Source organism: Gopherus evgoodei, chromosome 4, assembly GCF_007399415.2.
Source record: "Gopherus evgoodei ecotype Sinaloan lineage chromosome 4, rGopEvg1_v1.p, whole genome shotgun sequence".
Lineage (NCBI taxonomy): Eukaryota > Metazoa > Chordata > Testudines > Testudinidae > Gopherus > Gopherus evgoodei.
The window spans coordinates 85,972,388-85,998,355 of NC_044325.1; the positions used below are offsets into that span (position 1 = coordinate 85,972,388).

General features: G+C 40.4%; 1 protein-coding gene across 10 annotated transcripts in view; it reads left to right on the plus strand.

The window, feature by feature from the left end:
• LOC115650327 (golgin subfamily B member 1-like) overlaps window positions 1-25,968 on the plus strand; it is a 76,484-nt gene that overhangs the window by 44,955 nt on the left and 5,561 nt on the right. For all 10 annotated transcript variants that reach the window (XM_030560087.1, XM_030560095.1, XM_030560092.1 and 7 more), the window contains 7 exons: window positions 810-11,648; window positions 12,059-12,210; window positions 14,896-15,055; window positions 17,386-17,538; window positions 18,276-18,443; window positions 20,236-20,333; window positions 22,562-22,696. In XM_030560087.1, the coding sequence (XP_030415947.1) occupies window positions 810-11,648; window positions 12,059-12,210; window positions 14,896-15,055; window positions 17,386-17,538; window positions 18,276-18,443; window positions 20,236-20,333; window positions 22,562-22,696 (11,705 nt within the window). The remainder of the gene's footprint in view (window positions 1-809; window positions 11,649-12,058; window positions 12,211-14,895; window positions 15,056-17,385; window positions 17,539-18,275; window positions 18,444-20,235; window positions 20,334-22,561; window positions 22,697-25,968) is intronic.

The window sequence follows — 25,968 nt, forward strand, 5'->3', positions numbered from 1 at the left end:
AAGCAGCTGCAGCTCCGGGGCTGGCAGGCTGCAGCTGTGCCGCTTGGCCCTACCCCCCAAAGCAGGCTATGGCCGAGCCGCCCGTGCACTGGAGTACGCTGCAGCCTCGCCACCTGGCCCAGCCTGCTGGAACATGCTGCGGCCACGCCGCCCGGTCTGGCCCACTGGAACAGGCTGTGGCCGCGCTGCCCAGCCTGCTGGAGCAGCTCTGGCCAGGTCAGAGACATCCTTCCCGGCCCTCCCCAGATAAGGTGAGAAAGGATGGGATGGGGAGAGCATGGGGGTTCCAGGCTAGGGGTGGGGTCATGTGGGTGGTGGTCACAGGGGTTACTCCCCTGACTCCCAGATTCTCCCCCCTTCGCCCCCTGCCCCCCACAAAAAAAATGTCCCCACCAGTTGCTGTCCCGGCCTGTCAAGGTAAGCAGCTGGCGTGCCAGGACACTTTTTTACTTAGGTTTACATATGTGCCTGCAGACGCTCAAGGTAAACAAACCATCTTGGACCACCAGCAGCGTATCCTGATGGCCTGGGAGCCAAAGTGTACTGACCCCTGAATTATAGGGTCGGTTTATGAATGGGTTATCATTTTTTTTCCATTTTTACTTATCCATCTTCAGGGGGTGAGGGGCGTATAAACGAACCAGCTTATGATCTAGTATATAAGGTAATTTGTTACTATATCATTATACAGGTTTTTAGTTCAAGCATTGTTTAATGAGACTGATTATTTAGCTTTGAGTACTAGAAGCAGGAGAGCAGTTTTTCCTCTCAAATAACGTATATTTTAACATTGTTTTCTTGATGTTTAGACCTTGAAACAAGATACCGTGGTAGAATTGATGCAATTGGAACTTAACCAGACAAATGAAGAACTTGACAGATTGAACACAAACCATTTAGAGGAGAGATCTCAACTAATTCAAGACCTCCAGCGACGTGAAAGAGAAATTGACAACCTCAAGGAAGTACTAGTGGAAAAAGACAAAGAAATGTCTGCTCTCTCTTCCAGTATGACTGAGTATTCTGAACAGATTGTCATTCTAAAACGCCAGATCCAGTGCAAAGAAGAAGAAATAAGAGAAATGGAAGAAGCATTGACAAAGGCTGAAAGGGAAACCCACTTACTCAAAGAAGTTCAAACAGCTGATGTAAGAGATACAAGCATGAAGATTTCTGTACTTTCTGAGCAGAGTAATATAATGGGGTTGGAACTGGAGAAATTTAAAAGCCAGACTGATGCTAAAACCAAAGAAAATGAGGAGTTGATAAGGCAAATCAGTGAGAACAGCATAACAATTAAGGATCTACGTTCTGAAATCAAGTCCAACAAGGTTACATACCATAACAAACTCATGGAATGTGAGTCACAGATTACTTTGCTGAAAGAGCAAATTAATAAAACTTCTGAAAAACTACAAGAAACTGAGACAAAGCACAGGGAAGAAACTAAATATTTGAAATCCCAGCTTGATGAAAACAGCTCTATAAAGGAGAAACTAAAGAGTTTGCTTAAAGAGAAGGAGAACAAAGAACAGAGTTTTGAGAAGGAGTTAAAATCAGTTAAAGAGTTATACAACAAGCTAGTTTTGGAAGCTGCAAATAAAGATGAAGAATTGGCTAAGTTATCCAGACAGCTTGCAGAACATACTGAACGTCAAGAAACAGTTAAAAAAGTTTTACGAGAGAAACTAGAGATGATTACATCGTTGGAGCAAAAACTTCAGATTGTGGAGCAGCAAAGTGAAGAGACTAAACATAAATTAATTGGAGACCTGAAAGCCAAAGAGATGCAATTTGAAGAACTTAAGAACCACGTAACTGAAAGAGAAGAAATAGTTAGTAAGATGGAAGCAGAGACACAGACAGTTCTTTTAATTAATAAGCAGTTGCAAGCAGCTCTTGAGGGGAAAGAAAAAGATTTGTCAGAGCAAATAAAAGGAAATGAAGATCTGAGAAATATCATCGATGCTGTGGAAAAAGAAAAGCAACAATTAGCCAATGAAAATGAGAGTTTGTCCAAACTATTGGACATGAACGACTGTGAGTTGTTGAAGAGAAACAAGGTTGTAGCAGAGATGGAGAATAAGCTATCTGTCAGTGAAACAGAGTACCAGAAAACACTGTCAGAGCTAAATTATGGTAAAGAGGTGTTAATGAAAAAGGTTGAGCAACTTTCAACACTTGTAGAGCAAAAAGAAAATTCAGTCACAGAGCAGCTGCTAGAGAAAACAAAGGAATGCAATGTGCTAACAAATCAGCTGTCTGAAAGCAGGGAGCTGACACAAGAGTTACATGAACAAATACAATCATTCATCATTCAATTGAAGGATGCTAAAGACAGAGAAGTAGAAAAAGAAGAAATGCTAAATAGTAAGTTGGCTGAATGTAACACCCTAGTCCAACAGCTCAGCCAGAGTGAGGAAAAAATATTATTACTGCAGAAACAAATTCAGGACATAACTGTGGATTTTGAAGTTAAAGAAGAACAAATCCTTCATAATGTTTCCTTACGTAAGCAAGTAGAGGAAAATAAAGTGGATATGGAAAAGTTACAGGATGAAGTTCGAAAGCTTAAGGAGACAAATATAAAGTTATCTCAGTCAGTGGAAGAGAGAGATTTTACTATAAAAAATCAATATGTAGAGCTTGAGAATCTACATAAGCAGGTTGCTGAGAAAACGGAAAAAAATGCCATGTTAAATAACCAAGTAGAACTACTAAGGAAGGAAGGGGTTGTGCTGAAACATGAAAAGGAAGACATTTCAGTTATATGCAGCAAAAAGTCAAGCGAATGTGCTGATCTTCAGTCTCATTTGACGCAGCACCAGTCAGAAATTGTGTCAGTTAAGCACCAAGCACACATACTAAATCTAGAAAATGAAAAATTGAAAGTAGATATTGAAACAGTTAATGCTACAGTACTGAAAAAGTCAGATGAAATATCTGCCTTGACTTCACACATGTCTCAGCAAGATGATAATATTTTAGCTTTGAAGCACCAAATTGATAGCCTAACCATTGAAAATGAAAAATTAAAAATTGGTGTTGAGGAAAAAGAAGCTCTCCTTTCTGAGAAGGAAGCTTTGATTCAGCAAATGAAAGAAAACAAAGTGGCAGGAGAAGGGCAGCATTTGAAAATAATTTCAGATTTGCAAAATCAAGTACAAGCTCTGAGCTCTGAAACCAGTCAGCTTAGAGAGGCAGCACAAGAAAAAGAAATTGAATTTAAGAAGCAAACCCAAGAATTAAAGTTGTTTAAAGATAAATCTGAGGAGTCTGATTTGCTTAGATTTCAGCTGTCTGAGAATATGGAGATAATTTCTGACCTTCAGTGTCAGCTTAAAAATATGGTGGAAAAAACAGCAGAATTGAATCAGTCAGTTATACAGAAAGACGAGTCTTTAAAGCAAAAGATAGATGAATATGTTAATTTGAAAGCACACATTTCTGAAGTACAGGAGTCTTTCTGTATGCAGCAAAAACAGTTAGAGTCCTTGACCTCTGAAGCGGAACAGTTAAAAACAATAGTTCTAGAGAAGGAATTGGCTGTCAGTTGTGCCACATTAGTCAATGATAAATTGAAGACAGATCTTCATGACAAAGAGAGAGAATGTGAGGTCTTAAGGAACCAGGTTACAGATCTGGAAGAAGCCACACTAAAACTAAAAAAAGAGATAAATGATCAGAAGAAAGTAATAAATGATATTAGCCAGTCCATGCTAGAAAAAGAATCTTCTCTTGTGGAAAAAACAAGTCTCCTCAAAAAGCTAAGTGACAGAGCAAGTGAAGATGAAGAGAAGATACAGTTAGTTTCTCAGCTTCAGAGTCAGATGCATGAACTGACACAAGAGATACAAAAGTCCAAAGAACTGGCACAGGAAAAAGAAAATGCTTTCTTATCTCTGCAGGAAAAGTTTGCAGCTCAGTATGAGCAAAGAAATACACTTAATGTATCACTTAGTAAGAAGGAGGAAGTTATAGCCGGGCTACTTAATTCGGTAAATGAAAAAGATGTCAGTGTACAGCTGGCAGAGCGCAACATTTGTGCTCTTACTAATGAGATAGAGATGCTTAGAGAGGAACTAGAGAAAAGTGCTGCAGCTGTGAAAAGCCTTACTAGTGTTTTGCAGGAAAAAGATGACAGTTTTGCTATTAACCAGAAGAAAATTGATTCTCTGACAGTTGAACTGGACTCTGTAAAACGTGAACACCTAAAAGCCCAGGACCAAATAAATATATGGAAACAAGATACACAGCAAAAAGAATTAACTTTACAGACTCTCTATGTGCAGTGCACTGAACAGGCTAAAAATATTGAACATTTAAAGTCTGAGCTGAACAATGTACATTTCAAATCCTCTCAGGACTGCCGTGACAGCGCTCTTGTAATAGAGAGATTGCAGCAACAGGTGGATTCTTTAGTGAAGGAGAAAATTCTCTTACAAGAGATTATTGATAAGTTGATTGTAGAAAACAAAGAACTTATTACATACCAAACTCAGTTACAGCAAAAAACAGAAGAACTACAAGAAATTCATGAAAAACTAGTAGTCACTGAGAATTACTCAAGAATGCAGATTGACGCTGTCAAGCTGGAAATGAAGAATGAAAAAGAGCAGTTACAGATGCAGGTTAGTGTGAAGGGTGAAGAAGTCTCTGAATTAAAGCTTAAAATTGAAAAGTTAGAACAAAGTCTAGTTGAGTCAGAAAACAAGTGGGTAACAGACCTTAATAGGGCAACTCAGCAAAATGCTATTCTTAAAGAGCAGCTGAGCAGTTTAGAAAGTGAAATGAAACCAAAGGATGGTAAAATCCAGTCTTTACAGCAAGAGCTGGATGTTATAAAAGAGGAGCTAACTAAAAGCCTATCTGCATTACTTAGTAGCAGACATTTCTTCAAAGAAAAGGATGCAGAGACTTCAGATGTTGGTCAGCAAGTTAGTAGTAGTAAAACTAAACTGGAAAGATTCTCTGCCATGGTATCCACTATTCTGAGCAAAGAAATGGAAGGAGAGGAATTTCAACTGCTTCTTTTAGAAAAGGAGAAAGAAATGGATATTATAAAAGATAAGTTAAAAAGTATGCAGTTGATAGAGAAAGAAAAGGAGCTGTTGCAGAATGATCTTGAAAAGGTGAAAAATACCTGTCATTCTGAAATTGAATGTCTGTCAAAAGAAATGGCCACTGTCAAAGACACGTTATATAAACAACAGTCTCTTGTGGAAGAAAGAGAAAAAATGTTATCAGAAATGAACAAGGAAGTCAATTTGCTTCAAGAGAAGCTAGATAAATCAGAAAAAGATCTCAAAATCAGTCATGAGAAGTTGAACATTGAAGGTAATAAAATAATGAGTCTCCTAGAAGAAATGAAGGAAAAAGACCTCCATGTAGAAAATTTAACTTCAGAGGCTAACCAGCAGAGCGATATAATTTCTGCACTAAATCAGCAGCTGAAAGAAAAGGATTGTTTTGTTGCTCAAGTCATGGAATCCATGTCTAATGAAATGGTGAAGTTTTCTGAAGAGCGAAATATATTAAACACCAAACTACAGCACCTGGAAGCTCTTCAGAGTAGTTTAGTAGAAAATATTAATAGAGTATCCCAGCAACTTGAAGATTGTAAGACAGAACTGCAACATAATCAGGTTAAATTAAGCAACAAAGAAACTGCATTTAATGACTTACTAAGTGAAAAAGAGCAGCTTCAGTTTAATCTTGAGAAACTAGTTAAGGAAAAAGAGATCCTGAAAAAGAAGCTTCAAGCTGCATTGATAATAAGAAAAGACCTAATGCAAAAAGTTGGAAAACTTGAAAGGATTGGACAGGAAGAAATAGAAGAAGAGCATAAAAAAATGGAGGAATTATTGAAGAGGGTTGATGAGTTAACACATCAGTTGAAACTTGTTGAAACACAAAATAAAGATCTTGAATCCCATCTTGAAACTCTGAAGCAACAGCTGTTTGAGAAAGAGTCCAAGATAAATAACATGAATGAAAGTTTTTCTGCCAAAGTATTCAGTTTGGAGCAGCTCAAGGACAGTGTTGCAAAGTTAAAAGATGTCCTTGCTGAAAAAGAAAAAGTATCTGAGCAAAACCTAAAGTCCATGCAGGAAAAGGACTCTATGCTTGCTCACATGCAGTCTGTACTTAGTGAGAAAGACAGAGAATATGGAGAGGAACGTTCTCAACTTCTTGCAACTCTTGAAAATCTCAAGGCTGAAATTGTAGACGAGGAGGAATTATTGAAAGATACTAATTTGGTAGAAGCTTATGTGGGGGACATTGGTGGTAATTCTGTGGATTTCAATAATGAAGTTAGTCAGCCAGGTCAATTAGAAGGAGATAAAGAAATCCTTCAAAAGAAACTTCAGGCGTCACTTTTGACCTGGAAAGAAAATATTAAGAAATTGAAGAAAGAAAAAAAAGAATATGCTAAACTTGTAGCAGTATTTGATGAACAAACTAAAGACCTTGAACTCCTCAAAAATGAACACAAAGCACTCCAGGAAGTTCATCAGAGAAAGTGTAAAGAATTTGATTGTAATCAGTTGCTAATATACTCTCTACGGAAAGAGTTGGAGTCTCATGTAGCAGCACTTCAAGGACAAGAAACTATTGACCAAAGCAAGTTGGAATCAGTTGAACAAAAATATGAGGTTAAAAATGTGTTAGGAGAATCAGAACAGGCAGTATTTGAAATGACAGTGAAAGACAGTGAGTTAGAGAAACTAAGTAATGACTATACAAAACTTTGTGAAGAAATAAAAAGGTTAAAGGATGAATTGAGGAAGACGGCAGTTGAACTTGGGGAGAAAACAGAAGAGACAGTAAACTTGAAGAATTCTGTGAGTCAGCTGGAACAGCACTATGAGCAACACAAAGACAGCCTGTTAGTTGAGATAGGTCAACTGCAAGAAAAGTTGGAAAAATATGAGACTGAGGTAATGGATCTTAAAACTATGATTGAACGCATGAATAACGAGAAGGAAACTATAATTAAAAAGAGTGTAGAGGATTACAAGACTATCCAAAAGGAATCTGAAAAATTGAAGGTTGATCTTGAACAAGCCAATATACAAGTTGCAGAAAAGAATGAGGAAATTAAGGAACTGCGTTGTACTCTAATGGATTTCAAAGATAAGTTTGATCAGGAAAAGGAAATATTGAAAGAAGCTGTGCAGTTACAGCTCAGTTTGCAGGAAAGCCAGAAAGAAGCCAAACATTTTAAAATGGCATTTGAAGACATGAAGAGAGAGAGAGAGGAGTTCATCAACAGTTTGGAGAAATCCAATGCAGAATTACTCAATATGAGAAAGGAATTAAAACATTTCAGCGAAGAAAACAAAGAACTGTTGATGGAGTTAAGTACGTTACGTGAGAAGGCGGTAGAAGCTTCTGAGGTTAGCAATACTATGGTATTATGCAAGAAAGTTAAAGATAAAAATGCCACTGACAAGGAACCGGTACAGTCACATTCAGAAAATGATTTGCTGCATGGGAGATTACAAAACAGACACATCTGTGTTCAGTCACTGGAACTTGATCATTCTGATAGAGCTAAGCTGATAGAAGGAACAAACTATCAAATTCAGAAACAATCAAAACCAACCCCAGAGCAGATTGAGAAAAATATAAATGTGGATGAGTTTCAACCACAAGAGCAAAAGAATGCTGCAGATGAAAAGCCCAGAGAACGTCTCCAAAGAAAGCTCCAAGCAGCCTTAATATCACGCAAGGAAGCCCTGAAAGAGAACAAATTTCTGAAAGATCAGGTTGATAGAATAATGTTAGAAAAAGAAGAACTGACCAATAAAGCATGTACTCTTGAACGCTTGTTGTCTGAACTTGGCAGAGAAAAACAAAACTCAGATACTGTTTCTTCATTGTGTGAAGAGGAGACCCTTGTTTCTGAAAATGCTAGACTGTTAACTGAAAATGAAAACCTAACTGCTGCATGTGAAAGTCTTAAATCTACCATGGAGACTATAGTTCAGGAGAAAGAGGCTTTTTCTTTCCAACTCAATACCTTAAAAGATTCTCAGACAGTTGAATTAACAGGATGGAAAGCTAAACATAATGAATTAAAGCAGGAATATGAGTCACTTCTGCAAGCATATGAGAATATCAGTAGCAAAATAGCAGAAATGAGGCAGGTTATCGATGTCACTAGAAAAGAAAAGCAAGAAGCTATTCACAGATTGAGTGAAAGGGAATCTGAAAAACATGAGCTTGAGAAACAGCTTCAAGAAGTCATTAATGAAAACAAAGATATAAAGGACCAATTGAAACCATTTGCTGAATCCAAACAATTGGAAATTGATGAACTACAGAGTGAAGCGGAAAGGCAGACACATGAACATGCATCAAGGATGGAAGAATACCAGCATCATCTTCATGAAGCTGCTCTGCAGAACAAGCAGCTAATGGAGGAAAATGAGCAATTGAAACACACTTCTGAAAACTTAAAGCAGGCTTTAGAGAAAACAGAGAATGAAAATGAGGTCTTTCATAATGACATGAATGTAACTAGATTAGCTTTGGAAAATCTGCAAGTTCAAATGGAAGTGTCCCAAACTGATATGCAGTCTAAAATCAGTGATGTATTAAATGAAAGAGAATCATTATTGAAGCAGATTGCTTTATTAAATGATGATATTTCAATAAAAGAGAGAAATATGCGTATCCTAGAGCAGAAGAGAGAATTGATTTCAGAAAGAGTAAAAGAAACTGAAGAATCTTTGGACCAGAAAAACAACTGTCTATCAAAGTTAGAAAATGAATCTAGAAGTCTTAGACAAGAAATTGTTAGCTTAAATGAGAGAGTTAAGATTTTAGAAGATGACAAGTGTCTCCTACAGGAAGAACTTGAAAATGTGCAAGAAACTTCTTACAAAGTAAAAAATGAGAGAGAATTTCTGGAGACAGAGTTGCTCAACCATATAAAAAAAGTGGATCAGCTGACAGACAGGCTGAAATCTGCACAGTTACAAAACAATTTGCTAATTCAACAGTTGGAAGACTTAAAGGCAGAGAAATGTAGTGTGATTAGGGAAAAAGAGGAACAACAGTTGCATCTTGTAAAAGTATTTGAGGAGAAAGTGAAATGTGCCCAGAGGAACAATAGTGGTACAAAAAACAAAACCAAAGAATTGCAAGAACTCTTAAAGGAAAAGCAGCAAGAAATTAACCAGTTGCAAAAAGATTCTATTAAATTCCAGGAACTGATTCTGGACTTGGAAAGATCTGTGAAATTATCACAGTCAAAGAGTGAAAAATTTGAAAAAGATCTAAATAATACCACAGAAAGGCTTGCCAAGTCAAATGAAGAAATAGACAATCTGAATGAAAAGCTTTCTTCCCAAAAAGCTTTGTTGGATGAGTCAAAGAGTGAGCTGGAAAGACTTGCAGCTGAGAATTTAAGTGGGAAAAGGGAACTTAAGAAGAAAGAAGACCAACTACAAATTCAAAGGAGAGAATTTGAGAGAGAATTAGAGCTTGGCCGTGAGCAACTGAAAACAGTTCACAAAAGAGAATGGTTGAACCTTGAGGAAAGACATAATATTCTTCAGAGGGAGAAAGACAGGGCTGTTAGTGAGCTTCATCAGTTGCAAGAGGAAATCAATATTAAGGACTCTCAAAACAAGAAACTTCAAGCTAATTTGAATACAGCTTTGGCCAGATTAGCAGCTTTTACAAAATGTATGTCCTCTCTTCAAAATGACCGAGACCGGGTAATTGGTGAAATGAAAACCTGGGAAATACAGTTCAGAGAGGTTATTCAAAATAAAGAGAAACAGATGGAGGACAGTAGTAAGAAAATAATGTCCTTACAAGAAGAAATGAAGGACAAAGTGGCTCAGATACAGGAATTGACGATTAAGTATTCCATGTTAGAAGAATCCAAGAATGAAATGCATTTGTGGCAAAAAGCTGTAGATACACAACACTACAGTGAGCTCTGTAGAATAAAAGAAGAAAACGTGACTCTTATCAACAGACAACAAGAATTAGAGATTGCTCTTCAGTCCAAAGAGGAAGCTTTGCAAGCACTGCTTAAAGAAAATAATTCTCTTAATCATCTTATAGAGCATAGTAGTGATGCAGGAAGAGAGATAAAAGCATTGGAAAGTAATTTTGCTAGAAAAGAACAGGAATTACAACAACTTCTATTTGAAAAGGAAAAGATCCATGCAGAGTTGGAAAAACAGATTGCCATTTCTCAGCAAATGAAGGTAATGCTGAACAACAAAGATACAGAAATTTCTCTACTGATTTCTTCTAAGGGTGGGGAGATTTCTGGATATCTAACTCAGATACAGACTCAGCATAGAAAACAGATTAATGAGTATGAACAGCAGATAAGGTCTCTGCAAAAAGAGAGAGAACAATCTGATGAGGCCTGTCAGAGGATGGAAAATGAATTGAAAAATCTCCAGATTAAAGCACACAAAGCAATTGAAGATAAGGCTGAGATTGCCAGTGAAATTGATGCCTTTAAAAAATCAATGTCATCTCTCCAGTATGACAGAGATGATCTCTTTTCTAAATACAAAGATCTGGAGCATCATCACCAAAATGTTTTAAGTCAGAAAGACAGTCTATTAGTGAACAGTGCTAGTGAGAACAGTGCTCTGAAACAAGAATTAAGAAAACTTTTGAATCGGATAGATGATCTTCATTCTGAAAATGCAATGCAAAGTGCACAGCTAATAAAATACAGGGAAGATCTTAACCAAGTTTTGTCATTGAAAGATCATCAGTTGAAAGAGTTGCTTAAACAGCAACTGGATTGCATTAAGAACCTTGAACAGGAAAAAACTGATCTTCAGAAACAAATCAAAGAAATGCAGCTGACTAATAAATTGCAAAAGGAGAGTACAGAATCTTTAGAACATGAAAATCAAAAATTAACTTCCAAAGTTAAAGACTTAGAGTCTCTAATTTCATCAATAAACAAAGGGAAGTTAGTTTCTGAATCTGGAGAGAAACCACAAACTAGGGGAAGCGGGCAACATCAGAATGAAGATTTCAAGGCTAGTGTACAACCTGGTGAAAAACTTCAGGACAAGTTTCAAGAAGTCCAGAATTTAGTAGGTAAAAATACAAAAGATGTAGAAGATAAATACAGTATGACAGCATTTGAACACAATGCTAACTTCCTGTGGAAGGAAGCTGATGCATCTTCAGAGACGAGGCTATTAGAAGCACAATTTCAGAATAAAAAGTTGAGATCCCAAAATGAGTCCTTTGGAAAAGCTATGACTGCTTTGCAAGATGACAGAGACAGATTAATAGAGGATTTCAAGGTACTTCAGAGTAAATATGCATCTGAACTCAAGTCTGAAAAAAAAAGAGCAGATGAACTTGAAGCTGACTTGAATTATTTTAAATCAAATCTCTTCAGTGTACTCAAAGAACATACTTTTTTGAACCCAGTGCTTATTGATGGTGAAAAGAAGATCACTCTTGATCAGCTTGCTGATGAAATAGAAAATTTGTGCAAGACAATAATCACCCAAGACTCTGAGATTACCAGGCTCTCATCAGAGCGTGGGAATTATGTTCAACAGATTGATGCCTTTTCTAAGTCCATGGCTAGTCTTCAGGATGACCGAGACAGACTGCTGCAGGAGCTCAGCAAGTCAAAGGTAGTTCATGAAACTAAACAGGGCATGGCTTCATTTCCCATTGCCTCTGACAGCATCAATGAGATAAATTATCTTAAATGCAATTGGGAAATATTTCAGATGGGTAGGGAGTGACTGGTAAACTTTGATTAGATGTGTTATGTAAAGTTCAAAGAAAAATGCAAAGAGTTTGTCTCTCTTGGAGACTTGTGATGTTTTAATACACTAATTTAGCAAAATACTAAGAAAAATGCAGGTTGAACAAGGAAAGCACAATTAAAATCAGACTGGTATCTTAGACAACAGGGACCAGTACAAACAAGAGAGGAATGAGAGGAAGCCATGTTTCTACAAATATAGTTTTGGTACTAAGAGAGATTTTTCTGTCATACAGTTTTTATTCTTGTTTACCAAACCTGTTTTTCGTGTAGGCTAAAGAAGGAGCTAGCCTTGCATCTGTTGAGATAGCGAAACTAAAGACCAAGGTAGATGACCTTGAGAGAGCCTTGCATCGGACAAAAGCCTTTCAAGAGGAAACTGAGATACAGATATCATCATACCAGAATGAACTAGCTGGATTAAGGTACAAATATTGGATTCAACAAAAAAGTATAAATTGCTTACATACACTAGACAAAATGAAACATCCTCATACAATTATCTGATAAACAAAAAAGGTTTACAGTTCACCAAAAAATTGCTATGAAATGGTTTCCATTACGTGTGACATTCTATTTGTGACATTTTCTTTTGTTCTTCATTAACTTCATTCCTTTATATAGTGAAATGTTGCTCAGCGTAAAAGACTCTAATGGGCCTACTTGGGAAATGAATTTTTTTTCTTGTTTGGTGGCTTTGATATGTAAAATTTTAGTTTGGGTCTCTGTAATTAATTTCTTTGTTAGGTGTTATATTGCTCCCTAGAAGATTTACCATTAATCATTTCTATGCAAAAGATGCCTTTCCCACAAACTGTAACTGCTTTTATAAGACAGCTCAAGATGTTGGAAAGATTGTAAACTGTGCAAATTGCTCAACTCAAGTCATAGTAATACTGAAAGTCATCCCAGGTTGAGGTTTGAGCTGAATCCATGCTCCAGCAGGGGTTCACTTGAATTTTGTTCACGTCTCAAACTTTTGGAAAACTTTTTGGCGCTACATAAGTGTATGTAAACTTTGGGCCTGATCCTGCAAAAAACTGAGTGCCCTTCACCTGGATGAAAACCAGTGGGAATTTTTTAAATGGTTAGCACCCCTTAGGAGGCACACCACTGGATCTGAATGTTTTTTGGGATGCCGGTCAGATATTTCTAGTTCAAGCTTACGGGAAAGGACTCATTGAAATTAACAGGGTTTTTCTCTCTCTAACCAACTAGCTCAGACTCATCCATACAATTGGAAGTGGGAAATAGATTATGATGGTTCATTTCAGGAGAAGCCATTTGCACTCTGAATCTGAGACTGGTATGCAGTGACCTAGTGCATTTCCCAGCAGTTATTGGAAGCCATCTCATCTTTGTGATATTGTGGTTCAAATAAAGGATCTCAGTGTTTTTACAAGAAGTAGTTTCTTTTCTTGAGATCGAAGCTCTCCTGTTGAGCTGAGGCCCGCCCCACTTTGGTACTAGTAAATACTTGCCAGCAGACATGAATCCATCAAACCTAATTCTAGCAATCAGATTTAACCACTGAGGGATGTGAATGAAGAGTATTCCAAAGTAACCTGCCCACCAGTTCCCTCACAGTGCTCACAAATGACTTTCACTCTTAAGTGGGAAGGGTTTGCTCTCTCATAATGTCGTGCATGACAGTGTCACTCAGAGCAATGTTGCCCAGAGATACAATTAGTAAAGTGATTTGAGTCTGAATGAAACCTATCCAGGTCATCAGCATTTCGGTACGTCTAAAGTTTAGCAGAAGCCCTCATTACGTCTGTCGTGCTGTATGGAGAGGCTTGTGACCAAAAGTGCCAACCCTTAGGGAAGACTGTCAAAAAGCAGATCAGATGCCCCAAACTGGTTATATGTTCTGTAATTAGATTTCACCAACCCAGTAACTAACATGAACTCCCAAAGTACTACAGTAATCTTATAATGGAGTCATAAACAATCCCTTTGGACACACCAGACTGTGTGACAAATGGTCATTTACACCAAAGATCACAAAATAGGTTGCTCCCAGTCCCAAGACACCAGTCACTAACCCCAGGTAAATCTGTACCTTAGATCTCACACCAAAGACAATGCTTGGAGCCAGTCTTGTAATAAACTAACTAAAGGTTTATTAACTAGGAAAAAGAAATGAGAGAGTTAGTTACAGAAGCGAGAATATACATATGTGTGTATGTATATGTGTGTATGTGTGTGTGTGTGTGTGTATGTATATATATATATACACACAGAGAGAGAGAGGAGTTTGTCTATGATTCATAATGTGGTAAAGTTGTAGTAATTTATCAATTCCAAAATGTCTTTCAGAGCTAACCCATGCCAAGCAGCATGGGACTCACTATGTTTATTTTTAGGTATCTTTGCCCAGACAGCATAAAAGATCCAGTTTCTCCTTTTCAGGGATCTTTATCCCCTCCTCTCCAGAGTCCAGATGAATGGGATAAGTTCATGTGTAAGTCTCTCATTCCTGGAGGGAATTAGGAATGCAACCAACAGAGCCTTTCTCTCCTTTGATGCTACACAATACCTCATTTGCCTTTAGTGGGCCATCTTGTATGGAAGATGAGCCCTTTCCCTTATTAATTATTATTTTCCTGTTCAGCACATTCTACAATTACAGAGGTTTACATTGCAAATAATCAATATAACTACACCATGGGCTAGAGAAGTGAGATCAGTATGTGCAGCATGCTACAATCATCTTGTAAAGTATTAACACTTACTTATCAACTTAGCATTATCAGAAGATATTAAATGTTAACAAACAGGTCAGCAAGACTGGTTTCCAGCTGTGCATTTTTAAGTGTTCAGGGAGGCCTGAGGCCATGGCATGAGCTGGCACCTGGTCTGCCAGCATCACTGTCTCTCCCTTTGTCAGCAAAGTATGTGCAGTATGTTTTTCCATGCCTTGTTCTCTAGGCTTTCTAACAGCAGAAGTCTTTGAAGGGCTGGAGCATGGATGTGTATTTTCAGCTACTGATCTGTGAGTGTGTGCACAACATGGAGTTTTTCAAAATCAGTGAGGCCAGCTTCATTCTTCACATTAACTTTTATGCAGTATGTAATAATTAACATCTCATTTAATATTTTGTGTTCAGAATGGAAAAAAACCTCCTGCTGACAGAGTCCCAAACACTACGAAATCAGTACCAGATGGCTGTTGCAGACAAGGACCGGCAGATTGCAGAATTACAGAAATTACAGCATGACATGATTGTTAAGGAATCTGTGTCCATTGGTAGCAATTACCCAATCAAGGTAAACCAAACCAAATTTAAAAAAAAATCAAACAAACAGAAGCACTTGGTCAGTTAATATTTTTAATCTTGAAAACCATTTCCAAAAAGAGAACTATGACAAAGTATGAAACCAAAGCATTGGAGGATAGCAAATAGTGTATGTATATTTAAATAAAGCTCAAGGGGTGATCCAGGGATTTACAGATCAATAAGCCTAACATCTGTACCTGGAGATCATGATATATTGGGTTTCATGGTTTAAGCAAGGGAAAATCATATCTTGTAAGCATTCTTTGAATGTCTCAGTAAAGAAATGAATAAAGAAAAACTAGTTGACAAAATTAAACTGTCAAAAAGTCTTTGACATGGTCCCTTACAAAAATCTACTAAAAAACCTAAGTGTTTTAGGCACGCAATACAATGGGGTCCTGGTCCTCCTAAGTGTTACAATAATACAAATAATAAATAGTCATGTGGTAAGAAGCAAAGTATTGTTCTGGGTCAAAATTTGGCTAAGAAACAGAAAACAAAGAGTTAATAATCAATGGTTTATTTTTATCTTGGCCAAAAATTAACAGTGAAGTGGTTCAAAGTTGTATATGAGATCCAGTGTTACTTAATGTATTTATTAATGATCTAGATGGGGAGTGAGCAGGAAGGTAGCAAACTTTGCAGATGATATGAAGGTTATTTAGACTAGTCCAGTCCAGAGAGAAACTTCAGAGAGACGAAGAAGTTGTGGCACCTTGTAGACTAACAGACGTATTGGAGCATGAGCTTTCGTGAGTGCATGGCATGTTGGGATATTAAACCTCATGTTTCAGGGTGCAAGCCAATCTCTGATTGCTGGAAATTAGGCAGAGACTAGATGTGAGGGGAAGGTTATCCCACATGTGTCCAATGCAAGGTTTCTTGCACCTTCCTCTGAAGTACCTGGTAGTGACTGCTGTTACTGACAGAATACAGAACTAGATGGACCACAGATCTCATCCAGTCTGGTAATTCTTGTGTTCCTCAGATCTTGTGTATGAACAATAACGATCAAAGGAGAAGTGTTATATTAACATAATGTCATCTTTGATGTTTGTGACCCAAAGGAAAGTTGGAGTAAATTAACCTTTCTAATTTGGCTAATGATGATAACAGTTAGTAGCCAAGAGTAAGACTATAGTGTACTAATAATTTCTGATCATCAAATCATGAGTAATATGTAAAACTTTCTAACAGTGGTGACTGGTTGAGTGTGGAATAGTATCCTGAAGGAAGTGGTATAAGGCCCACTGTATGATTATATATGTAAAACTGGTACTAGAAATGATAGGTAGGAAACTGCCCTTCGTTGTTTAAGTTGGATAGGATTGTAGAATAGCAGGCCAAATAGAGATGGACACGGCTCATCTTCTGTGATACAGTGTAATGAATGATGATGTATTTTTGTAAAGGGATACTCTCTGCTTGAAATACATACTTGCAAAATAACCACCTCTCTTTATCAGTGTTACTAAAAACTGATAGAACTTTAAAAATGCTTTTCATTGTTTTTCTTTCACTCATTTTCTGCCTTTTTGCTTCACTGAGACACTTAAAATCAGTGAAGTTAGTCTCATTTGTTTAGAGTCATTTTCATTCATGTTCTCAGTGTTGCAGTGGGTGGATTGGAAACACCAGTGGGATGTTAGTTTATGCCAATGTTCCCCAAACTTTTTGTGTTGCACCCCTCCCTACCCTTAATAGAATGTGTCCGCGCCACAGCCAAGAACAGAGACACAGTCAGGGCCAGGGCTGTGGTCAGGAGTCGAAGCTGAAGGCCACAGGTGGGGCTGTGGTTGGAGCTGCGGCTGGGGCCAGGACCAGAGCCAGCACCTGAACTGTCACTTGGGGTGGGGCCAGAATGGAGCCGGAGGCAGAATGGGGCTGGGTGGAACTCCCTCCCTCCTCTCCTCCTCAACCCCTTCCCCACCCTGTGGGGGCTGGCCCAGGTTGGGGACCACTGGTTTATGTAAATAAAAACAGTTTTTATTCAAAACTTGGGACAAGCTTGTGAAAGGGAAATAATAATGGGACTGTAGACATCACTGATTTAAAAGTGTGTTAAAACAATGGATTATATACACCTCTACCCCATATAACATGACCTGATATAACACGAATTTGGATATAACGTGGTAAAGCAGCGCTCCTGTTCACAGGGCTGTGCACTCCAGTGGATCAAAGCAATTCAATATAACGCAGTTTCACCTATAACACGGTAAGATTTTTTGGCTCCCGAGGACAGCGTTATATTGGGATAGAGGTGTATCATTATCAATTTCTGTAGATTTAACCTTGAATTTTTGGGTGGTGTTTAAGCCATTAGAAACAGTCACTCTGGTTGGAAGTACAAACAGTCCTGAGCAAGTGAAACGTCTTTTAGCTGAGAGGAGTCAGCTTCAGAATGAACTGCAGCGCTGTCTTCAGGAGATGCACCAGAGGGAGCTGCGTTTCCAGCAGATGAACTCAAAGGTAGGGCAGGTGATAGCTGTAACTGCTCTAGGTAAATGTGAAGCATAGCTAATGTGAATATAGAAATATTTTCATCTACCTGAATCTGGGAACAAGGCATATTTAATTTGTGTACTGTGTATTTATATTACTACAACATTAGATCACACAACATAGTTGGCTCAGAGTGGAACTGGCAAGATAAAAATCTAGAATGTCTTTGAACTATAGCTATTGTTTGACCGAAACAGGGCCACTTGACCCTGCAGTTTGCAATGCAGAAGTCGCAGCACCAAAACTATATTACATTCAAAGCAAAAAAACTGCAGTTAAGATGAGCCCAGTTGAAATTCCTCCACACTTAGTACAGTATTTGAGCCATATTGTGTTAAGTTTTCAAAGTGCCTTAAAAATGCATCCATAAAATCAGCAGATAAGCCCATTTTCAATTATAAATCAGGCAAACATGTATGCACAAGCAGTTGTGTGTGCAGTTTTCTATCTTGCACCGTTTTGTGAGCAAAACTCTATTTGTGCATGCATGTTTATAGATGACCTTTGGAAAAGGATCCCTTTAAAATCTCTCCTTTGTTTTCTTTTGAAAATTGTCAACTGCTGCCTTTGCCATCACACTGTCTGTTGATGCCCTTTTTTTAGCCTGTACAATTGCTCTTTTTAACTATAAATCTCATCTCTACAGTATATCTCTTTACAGAGAGAATTGCTAGCTCTTGTTTTGAAAGGTTGAATTGTTTCAGGTAATGCAGTCAGTAGAAGAGAATGCTGTGTTGTCTGCCCAGTTGAAGACAGTATCCCAGACTCTAAGAGAGAATCAACTGCGTTACACTGATCTGCAAAATCGTTATTTCAGACTTGAGAGGGAATACCAGACAGTGCAAGTTAGTTCCTTCCAAGATACTGCTCAGGTAAAATGAACATAGTATTTTTCTCTGCTTTCTTTTTAGTCTCATGACCCAACTCCTGATTTTAGCCTGAAGTGGTCCTGTCTGTGCCTGCTGTAGCTCGGCTCCCTGAAACTAACATTCTTTGCCAACACGAGCACTGACATCCAGGTCTCTGCAGACCTTGCTGTCTCTGTGCTGGCTAGTGATAGGCACACGCCAACCTCCAGTGCTCAGAGCATTCCCTGCAGGGTCCAGCCCTTCACCCCTGGACACTCACGGAAATTATCAGGTTGCCATCTCAAGGGGATAGTGTACACATTGGCTTGTTTGTCAACTGAGGATCAGCTCATGAACATCATAGCACTGAGATATATTTATAATGAAAACAATCATACGTTTATTATCTAAAGCTAAGATTTAGAGAGTGTGAGTCAGGATAATAGTGGAAACAGGTTACATATAAAACAAAATCAATATATGCTTTCTGGAGATTAAACTTTAACAGGTTAACCATCTGTCAAAAGAAGGCTTGTCTCACCTAAAGCAGCCTCCCCATGTTTCCAACCAGTATAGCTGGGAATCTTCTTTCATGAATGCAAGAAAGCTCTGTTCTTTTTGTTTCCTCGGTGAAGCAGCAAATGGTATTCTTTTCCCTTCTCCTTTTATACCCCAAAGTCCATCGCTTTTGTCCCCAGAGTAAGGACGATCCCCTGTGGTTCATTCTCTAGTTTGCTGACTCCATGTTGGTTTCACATCCTCTTGTTGACATGCAAATAAGGCTTCCTTTGTATTGACCTACAATGCTTAATTTACTTGTGCACTGAGGCAGGCAGATGAATATATATGATTTGTCTGGCAGAAGCCTATTTGTCAACTTTTCCTTGATTCACACATTTTTACAAACCTATTTTGTGTGTGAGTGAGAGAGAGAGAGAGAAGCATATTTTCTGTTGTGTGTGTCTGTAGATGTCCACGTGCACATACACCTTCTTGCATGTATTTGTACCTGAATCTCGCACTGATATTAACGATCATTGTGATCCTGGCTTTATTTAAGATTTCAAATGATATTCTTTATAGATAACTACTATGAAAGCAGTGTGCTAGGTGTAGTGAGATTGTCAGACCTGGTAGGTGTTGCTGTTATAGAACAATGAACACTTTTGCCAGCTGTACCAGTAGGCCTCTTTCACACTTATGACGTTTCAGTTCTCCTGCTTTCCTGTTCTTAACAAACATTGCCTTAAAGCTTTGAAGGGTGCCTTACCACCATCTCACTCTCTCTTTTTTTCTTTTTTTTTTTTTTTAAACTAGTCTTCCTGCATTACCTTGCTGGTTTATTGGTAGGGATCCCTTAGTGTAAACCCACCATGTCTGTCCTTTTTTTGTGTCTGCAGTGTGCAGCTGATCCCCTGCTCACTGAAGGCCTTTGGGGATTGTTTTAAGACTTTCTCTCTGTTTTTTGTAAGTGTTCAGCCTGCTCACTCACCCCATTTATTTATTCATATGCAGAAATCCCCGAAGACCAAACAGTAAATGTGCTAATGGAAGTCATGGAATCTTTGAGTCTTGTGGCTTGCATAGGAAATGTCCTCCTGGCAGCAAAGCAAAGACTGTTTGTGTGTACATTTAAGAAGTTGTAATCCCAGAATTTGAGGATTAAATGACAGAATATCAGATACAAACACTAATGGAATTAGTGAACTAGTGGAACTAATGTTTTACAACTGGCAGAACAGATTTTGTAACTGGAAACATGGTCATCAGGTTCTTGTTTTTTAAAAGTATTATTTTAATATTTTATATTTTCTAGGGTGAATCTAGAGCAGAAGTTCCCCCAGGAGCTCCACAAGAGAGAACTGCAGTTATTGTTGAAATAGACAATATGGAACTAGATGAACTCAGAAAAAGGTCAGGATTGATTACATCAATTTATGATGTTTCTTTTCTTGTTTATGACAATGCTGCTTCTGCTCTACTGCTTCACACTTCTGTTTCTTTGCAAGGCTGTTTTTGGAAGATAAAACTGATGTTTAAGAAAGGGAATGTTTACAGTGAATTTATCAGAGAGGAAGGATGGTCCAGTGCTTAGGGCGCTGACCCAAGTTCAATTTGCTTCTCTGCCACAGACTTCCTGTGTGACCTTGGCACCTCTGTGCCTTGTTCTCCATCTGTAAAATGAGGATGATAATGATTCCTTACCTCACAGGGATGTTGAGGATATATACATTAAAAAGATTGTGAATCATAGGACTGGAGGGACCTCGAGAGGTCATCTAGACCAGGCCCCAGGGCTCATTATTATCTAGACCATCCCTGACTGGTGTTTGTCTAATCTGCTCTTAAAAACCTTCAGTGATGGAGATTCCACAGTCTCCATAGATAATTTATTCCAGAGCTTAATCACCAGAGTTTTCCTAATGTCCAACCTAAATCTCCCTTGCTGCAGTTTAAGCCCATTGCTTCTTGTCTTATCCTCAGGTTAAGAAGAACAATTCTTCTCCCTCCTCCTTGTAACAACCTTTATGTACTTGAAAACTGTTATCATGTCCCTTCTCAGTCTAATCTTTTCCAGACTAAACAAACCCAATTTTTTCAATCTTCAGTCATAGGTCATGTTTTCTAGACCTTTTAATAATTTTTGTTGCTCTTCTGTGGACTTTCTCCAGTTTGTCCACATCTTTCCTGAAATGTGGCACTCAAAACTGAACACAGTACTCCAGTTGAGGCCTAATCACCGTGGAGTACAGCAGAAGAATTACTTCTTGTCTTGCTTACAAAACTCCTGCTAATACATCCCAGAATGATGTTTGCTTTTTTTGCAACAGTGTTGCACTGTTGACTCGTATTTACCTTGTGGTCCACTATGACCCCCAGATCTCTTTCCGCAATACTTCTTCTGAGACAGTCGTTTCCCATTTTGTATGTGTGCAACTGATTGTTCCTTCCTAAATGGAATATTTTGCATTTGTCCTTATTCAATTTTATCCTGTTTATTCAGGCCATGTTTCCAGTTTGTCTAGATCATTTTGAGTTATAATTATAAACACTTTGAGATCTACTGATAAAAAGCGTATATAAGAAATAGGCATTATTAAGAGTATAGTTGAATTAAGTCTTAAATATGAAAAAATTTGAAGTATATTTGGTGATATTTTATTTTTAAAACCAGACCTGTCGTATTCAAGTTACGAGTGCCTTGACTTTGACTCTGGATCAGTATTACAGTTGGGCAAACAATGGATTTTTCAGTTAGTCGGCAATTCCAAAAAATGTACAAAATGGTTTTGAGGTCAAACTGAAAAGGAAATTTTTGAAATTTCCGGGAAATCAAAAAGTAATTTTTTTTTAATTGGGTCAGAACTGAGCATTTTGTTTCAATTTTGGGGATTTTGACAAGAGCTAAGGAGAACTAGATTAACAGAAAGCAGATGAGGAGAAGGAGGAGTTGTCCTCCCTTATTATCTTTAGGCCAGTGGTTAGGAATCTTTCTTGGTATGTAAGAGAAACCCAGGTTTGATTTCCCCCCTCTGCCTGATGTGGGCAAGGGATTTGCACTTGGGTCCCCCACATTGCAGGAGAGTGCCTAGCCACTGGACTATGGGATATTCTGGTGTGGGTCTTTCTCAGTCTCTCCTGTGGAAGTTGTTCCACTGTTTATAAATAATTAGTCTTTGGAGCAGGGACATGAACCTGGTTCTCCCACTTCTTGGGAGAGTGCCCTAACCACTGTGCTATAGAATCATTCCCACTCTTTTTTCCTGGCCCAGTGACTGAATTGCCTTATGAATGAATCACTTCCCAGCCATTTTGTGACCCTAGTCCTCCTTTGCTTATGTCAAAATACGTGAAATCAGAAAGAGAAACTTTTGAGTCTGATCAGAACAAAATATTTTAACATTACAGAAACATTTTGAGTGATTTGGTTTTCTTGAAACTATTCAGCAAACTCAACATGAATTTATGATTTCATTTTGGGTAATCCAAGACTGGTGAAATCTTTTCACTGAAAAATGCAGTCTCTAGTCAGCATACCCGAACCTCTATAATAAATACAAGTAAATTAAATAAAAGAGTGATCAGGAAATTTAATATTCCTTTCTGTGCTTAAATTGATTTAGTATTTGCATTTGCTGTAGGCTTGCAGAGACAGAGCAGCAGTATGATTCAGTGCAACAGGCCCTGTCGCAGCTGACAGAAACGCTGTCAGAAGAAAGGAGTAGGAGAGAAGCTGCAGAAGAGGCCTTAGGACTCACTGAGGAACAATGTAAAAGGTTGGAGATACTGGCACAATATTTTCCCTTTTCAGACCATATGAGCTGACCTTACAATTGGAGCTATGCAGCAAACGCTTATGTTCACAGGGAATGCCTTTGAAAGCAGTGAGGGGCGAGGGAGTTCCACATGGGCACAGAGATTCATTCGAATGGATCTAATTGTAGCATCAGGGCCTAACTGACCGATTGCAGATTTTTTCCTCTTGGAAGAATGTAAGGATTTTCCTTCTGAGTTACTGTGGCTGATGTTAATACTGAGTGTCTAGTGTGTCTAAAAATTTGAGCTTGAAGTTTTTATTTGTTGTTTACCACTGTTTTTTTAGTGAGGTTAGTGATGAAAAATGTTGGATTTCCATGACTAGGTACAGAACCAGTTTGACAGCAGTGAAAACTTCTACACTGCTTGGCTAGTGTGTCTAAAGCGCAAATTGCACAGTCTTTGTGCTGATCTAAATTAAAAAATGTCTACCAACTTTCTAGCTGAACTCACTAGTCAGTACTGTTTTCCCCCCTTGAATTAGCAGAGCATTCCATGTATAACAGATTTTATACATAACCATATATTAATTACATCCAAATAAATAAAATCACCATCTTAATTTGACAAGTACTAAGTCATCAGCTAGAAAGAGGAAAAGAAAGTTTGGGGTACTATGAATAAGTAAAACATCCAGAATCAAAAATAGAGGCTGAAAAAGACAAATAGTTTCCTTTTGTTTTCTTTACCAAAAGAAGTAAGCAGTAGCTGAGCTGTACAAAAGAATATTTTCATAGGTAGGTGATGATTGATAATGGTACTTCTAAAGAGTAGATAACTCAGTCATGTTCTTCTTCGAGTGATTGCTCATATCCATTCCAGTTAGGTGTACGTGCCGCGCGTGCACATTCGTCGGAAAACTTTTACCCTAGCAACTCAGTGGGCCGGCAGGTCGCCCCCTAGAGTGGCGCCACCATGGCGCTCCATATATACTCCTGCCGGCCCACCCGCTCCTCAGTTCCTTCTTACCGCCCGTGTCGGTCGTTGGAACAGTGGAGCGCGGCTTAGCTGACCTCCACTTCCCTAGCTACTCGTTTTCTCGTATATAATTATGCAGTTATAACCCTTTTATATATATATTTGTATGGTTATACGTGTTTTCTTTGCTAACATGGTTAGTTTAGTTAGCGGGGTTCAGGAAGTAGCCCCTTCCATGAGCCCAGTGCCGGAGCCATGCATGGCTCACCGGGTTTTAAAAGGGGCCCGGCCTGCCCAAAGCCGCGGCCGAAGAGAGATCTACATGACTCCTGTTTGAAGTGCCTCAGGGAAGCACACTTGACAGATAAGTGCCCCATTTGCAAGGCTTTTAAGCCGAGAACAAGAAGGTGCGGGACTTTCACTTACCCCTCCACCTTGGGCGCCGAGCGATGTTCAAGCGGCGGGCAGAAGCGCCTCCTCGGCACCGGACCCCGCCGTTACTACCAAGGCCTTTCGGCACCGACTGTCGCCGGCACCGATGTCGACTCGGCACCGCTCCCTTCTTCTGAGGTCGAGAGAGCCTACGATTCCTGCTGGTGCCTGGAGGCTCCCCGGCACGCGCCGTGGTTGAGCCCCCTGCTCCCGCTGCTTCCGTGCCACCTGCATCGCAGCCAGAGAGCTCGCCTAAGTTGCGTTACCCGGCACCGACACCTGCAGAGGCACCGATGACTTCGGCTCCGTCGATTCCAGTCCCCCAGGACCACGGAATCCGGTGCCTGGCAGCTCCCCGGCTCACGCCGTGGTAGAGCTTACTGCTCCTGCTGCTTCTGTGCCAACTGCGCCACAGCTAGAGAGCTCGTCTAAGATGGCTCGCCCGGCACCGACGACGTCGGCACCGTCGATCCCGGTCCCACGAGGGCCGTAGAATCCGGTGCCTGACGGCTCCCCGGCGCGCGCCGTGGTTGAGCTACTGCTCCTGCTGCTTCCGTGCCAGCGGCACCGCAGCCAGAGAGCTCGTCTAAGTCGGATCGCCCGGCGCCGACACCTGCTACGGCACCGATGACGTCGTCACCGTCGATCCCGGTCCCACAAGGGCCGTAGAATCCGGTGCCTGACGGCTCCCCGGCACGCGCCATGGTTGAGCGTATTGCTCCTGCTGCTTCCGTGCCAGCGGCACCGCAGCCAGAGGGCTCGTCTAAGTTGGATCGCCCGGCACTGGCACCTGCTGCGGCACCGATGACGTCGGCACCGTCGATCCCGGTCCCACAAGGGCCGTAGAATCCGGTGCCTGACGGCTCCCCGGCACGCGCCGTGGTTGAGCTACTGCTCCTGCTGATTCCGTGCCAACGGCACCGCAACCAGAGAGCTCGTCTACGTCGGATCGCCCGGCACCGACACCTGCTGCGGCACCGATGACGTCGGCACTGTCGATCCCCGGTCCCGCAAGGGCCGTAGAATCTGGTGCCTGACGGCTCCCCGGCACGCGCCGTGGTCGAGCTAATGGTCCGGCTGCTTGCGAGCCAACGGCACCGCAGCCAGAGGGCTAGTCTAAGTCGGATCGCCCGGCACCGACACCTGCTGCGGCACCGATGACGTCGGCACCGTCGATCCCGGTCCCGCAAGGGCCGTAGAATCCGGTGCCTGACGGCTCCCCGGCACGCGCCGTGGTTGAGCTCCTGCTCCGGCTGCTTCCATGCCAACGGCACCGCAGCCAGAGGGCTAGTCTAAGTCGGATTGCCCGGCACCGACGCCTCTGAGGCACCGACAACATCGGCACCGTCGATTCCAGTCCCACAAGGGCTATCGAATCCGGTGCCCGACGGCTCCCCGGCACGCGCCATGGTTGAGCGTATTACTCCCGCTGCTTCAGTGCTGACGGCACCGCAGCCAGACAGCTTATCTAACTCGGTTCGCCCGGCACCGACACCTACCAAAGCTCTGATGACCTCGGTACCGTGGATCCCGGTCCCACGAGGGCCGTCGAATCCGGTGCCTGACAGCTCCCCAGTACGCACTGTGGTTGAGCCTGCTATTCCCTTCACGCCGGAGATGTTACCAACGGCGAGGGCTCTCAGTGCCATGACAGAGTCAGTGCTGCCTGTCCCGGGCACCGCCGGTACGGGTAATACAGTCTCTTCAGGGGACTGTCCCCTGTCAGCACAGCAGAGCGGCACCGTTCATGATCACGGTCCCGCAGACACTCCAAGTCCTGTCGGCACGCCGGACACCACTGGCAGTCCCGGTGCTGTTTTCCTCGGTACTGGTCACACTCGCTGCACCGGTCGGTATCCCGTTCGCCGACCCGCTATCGGCA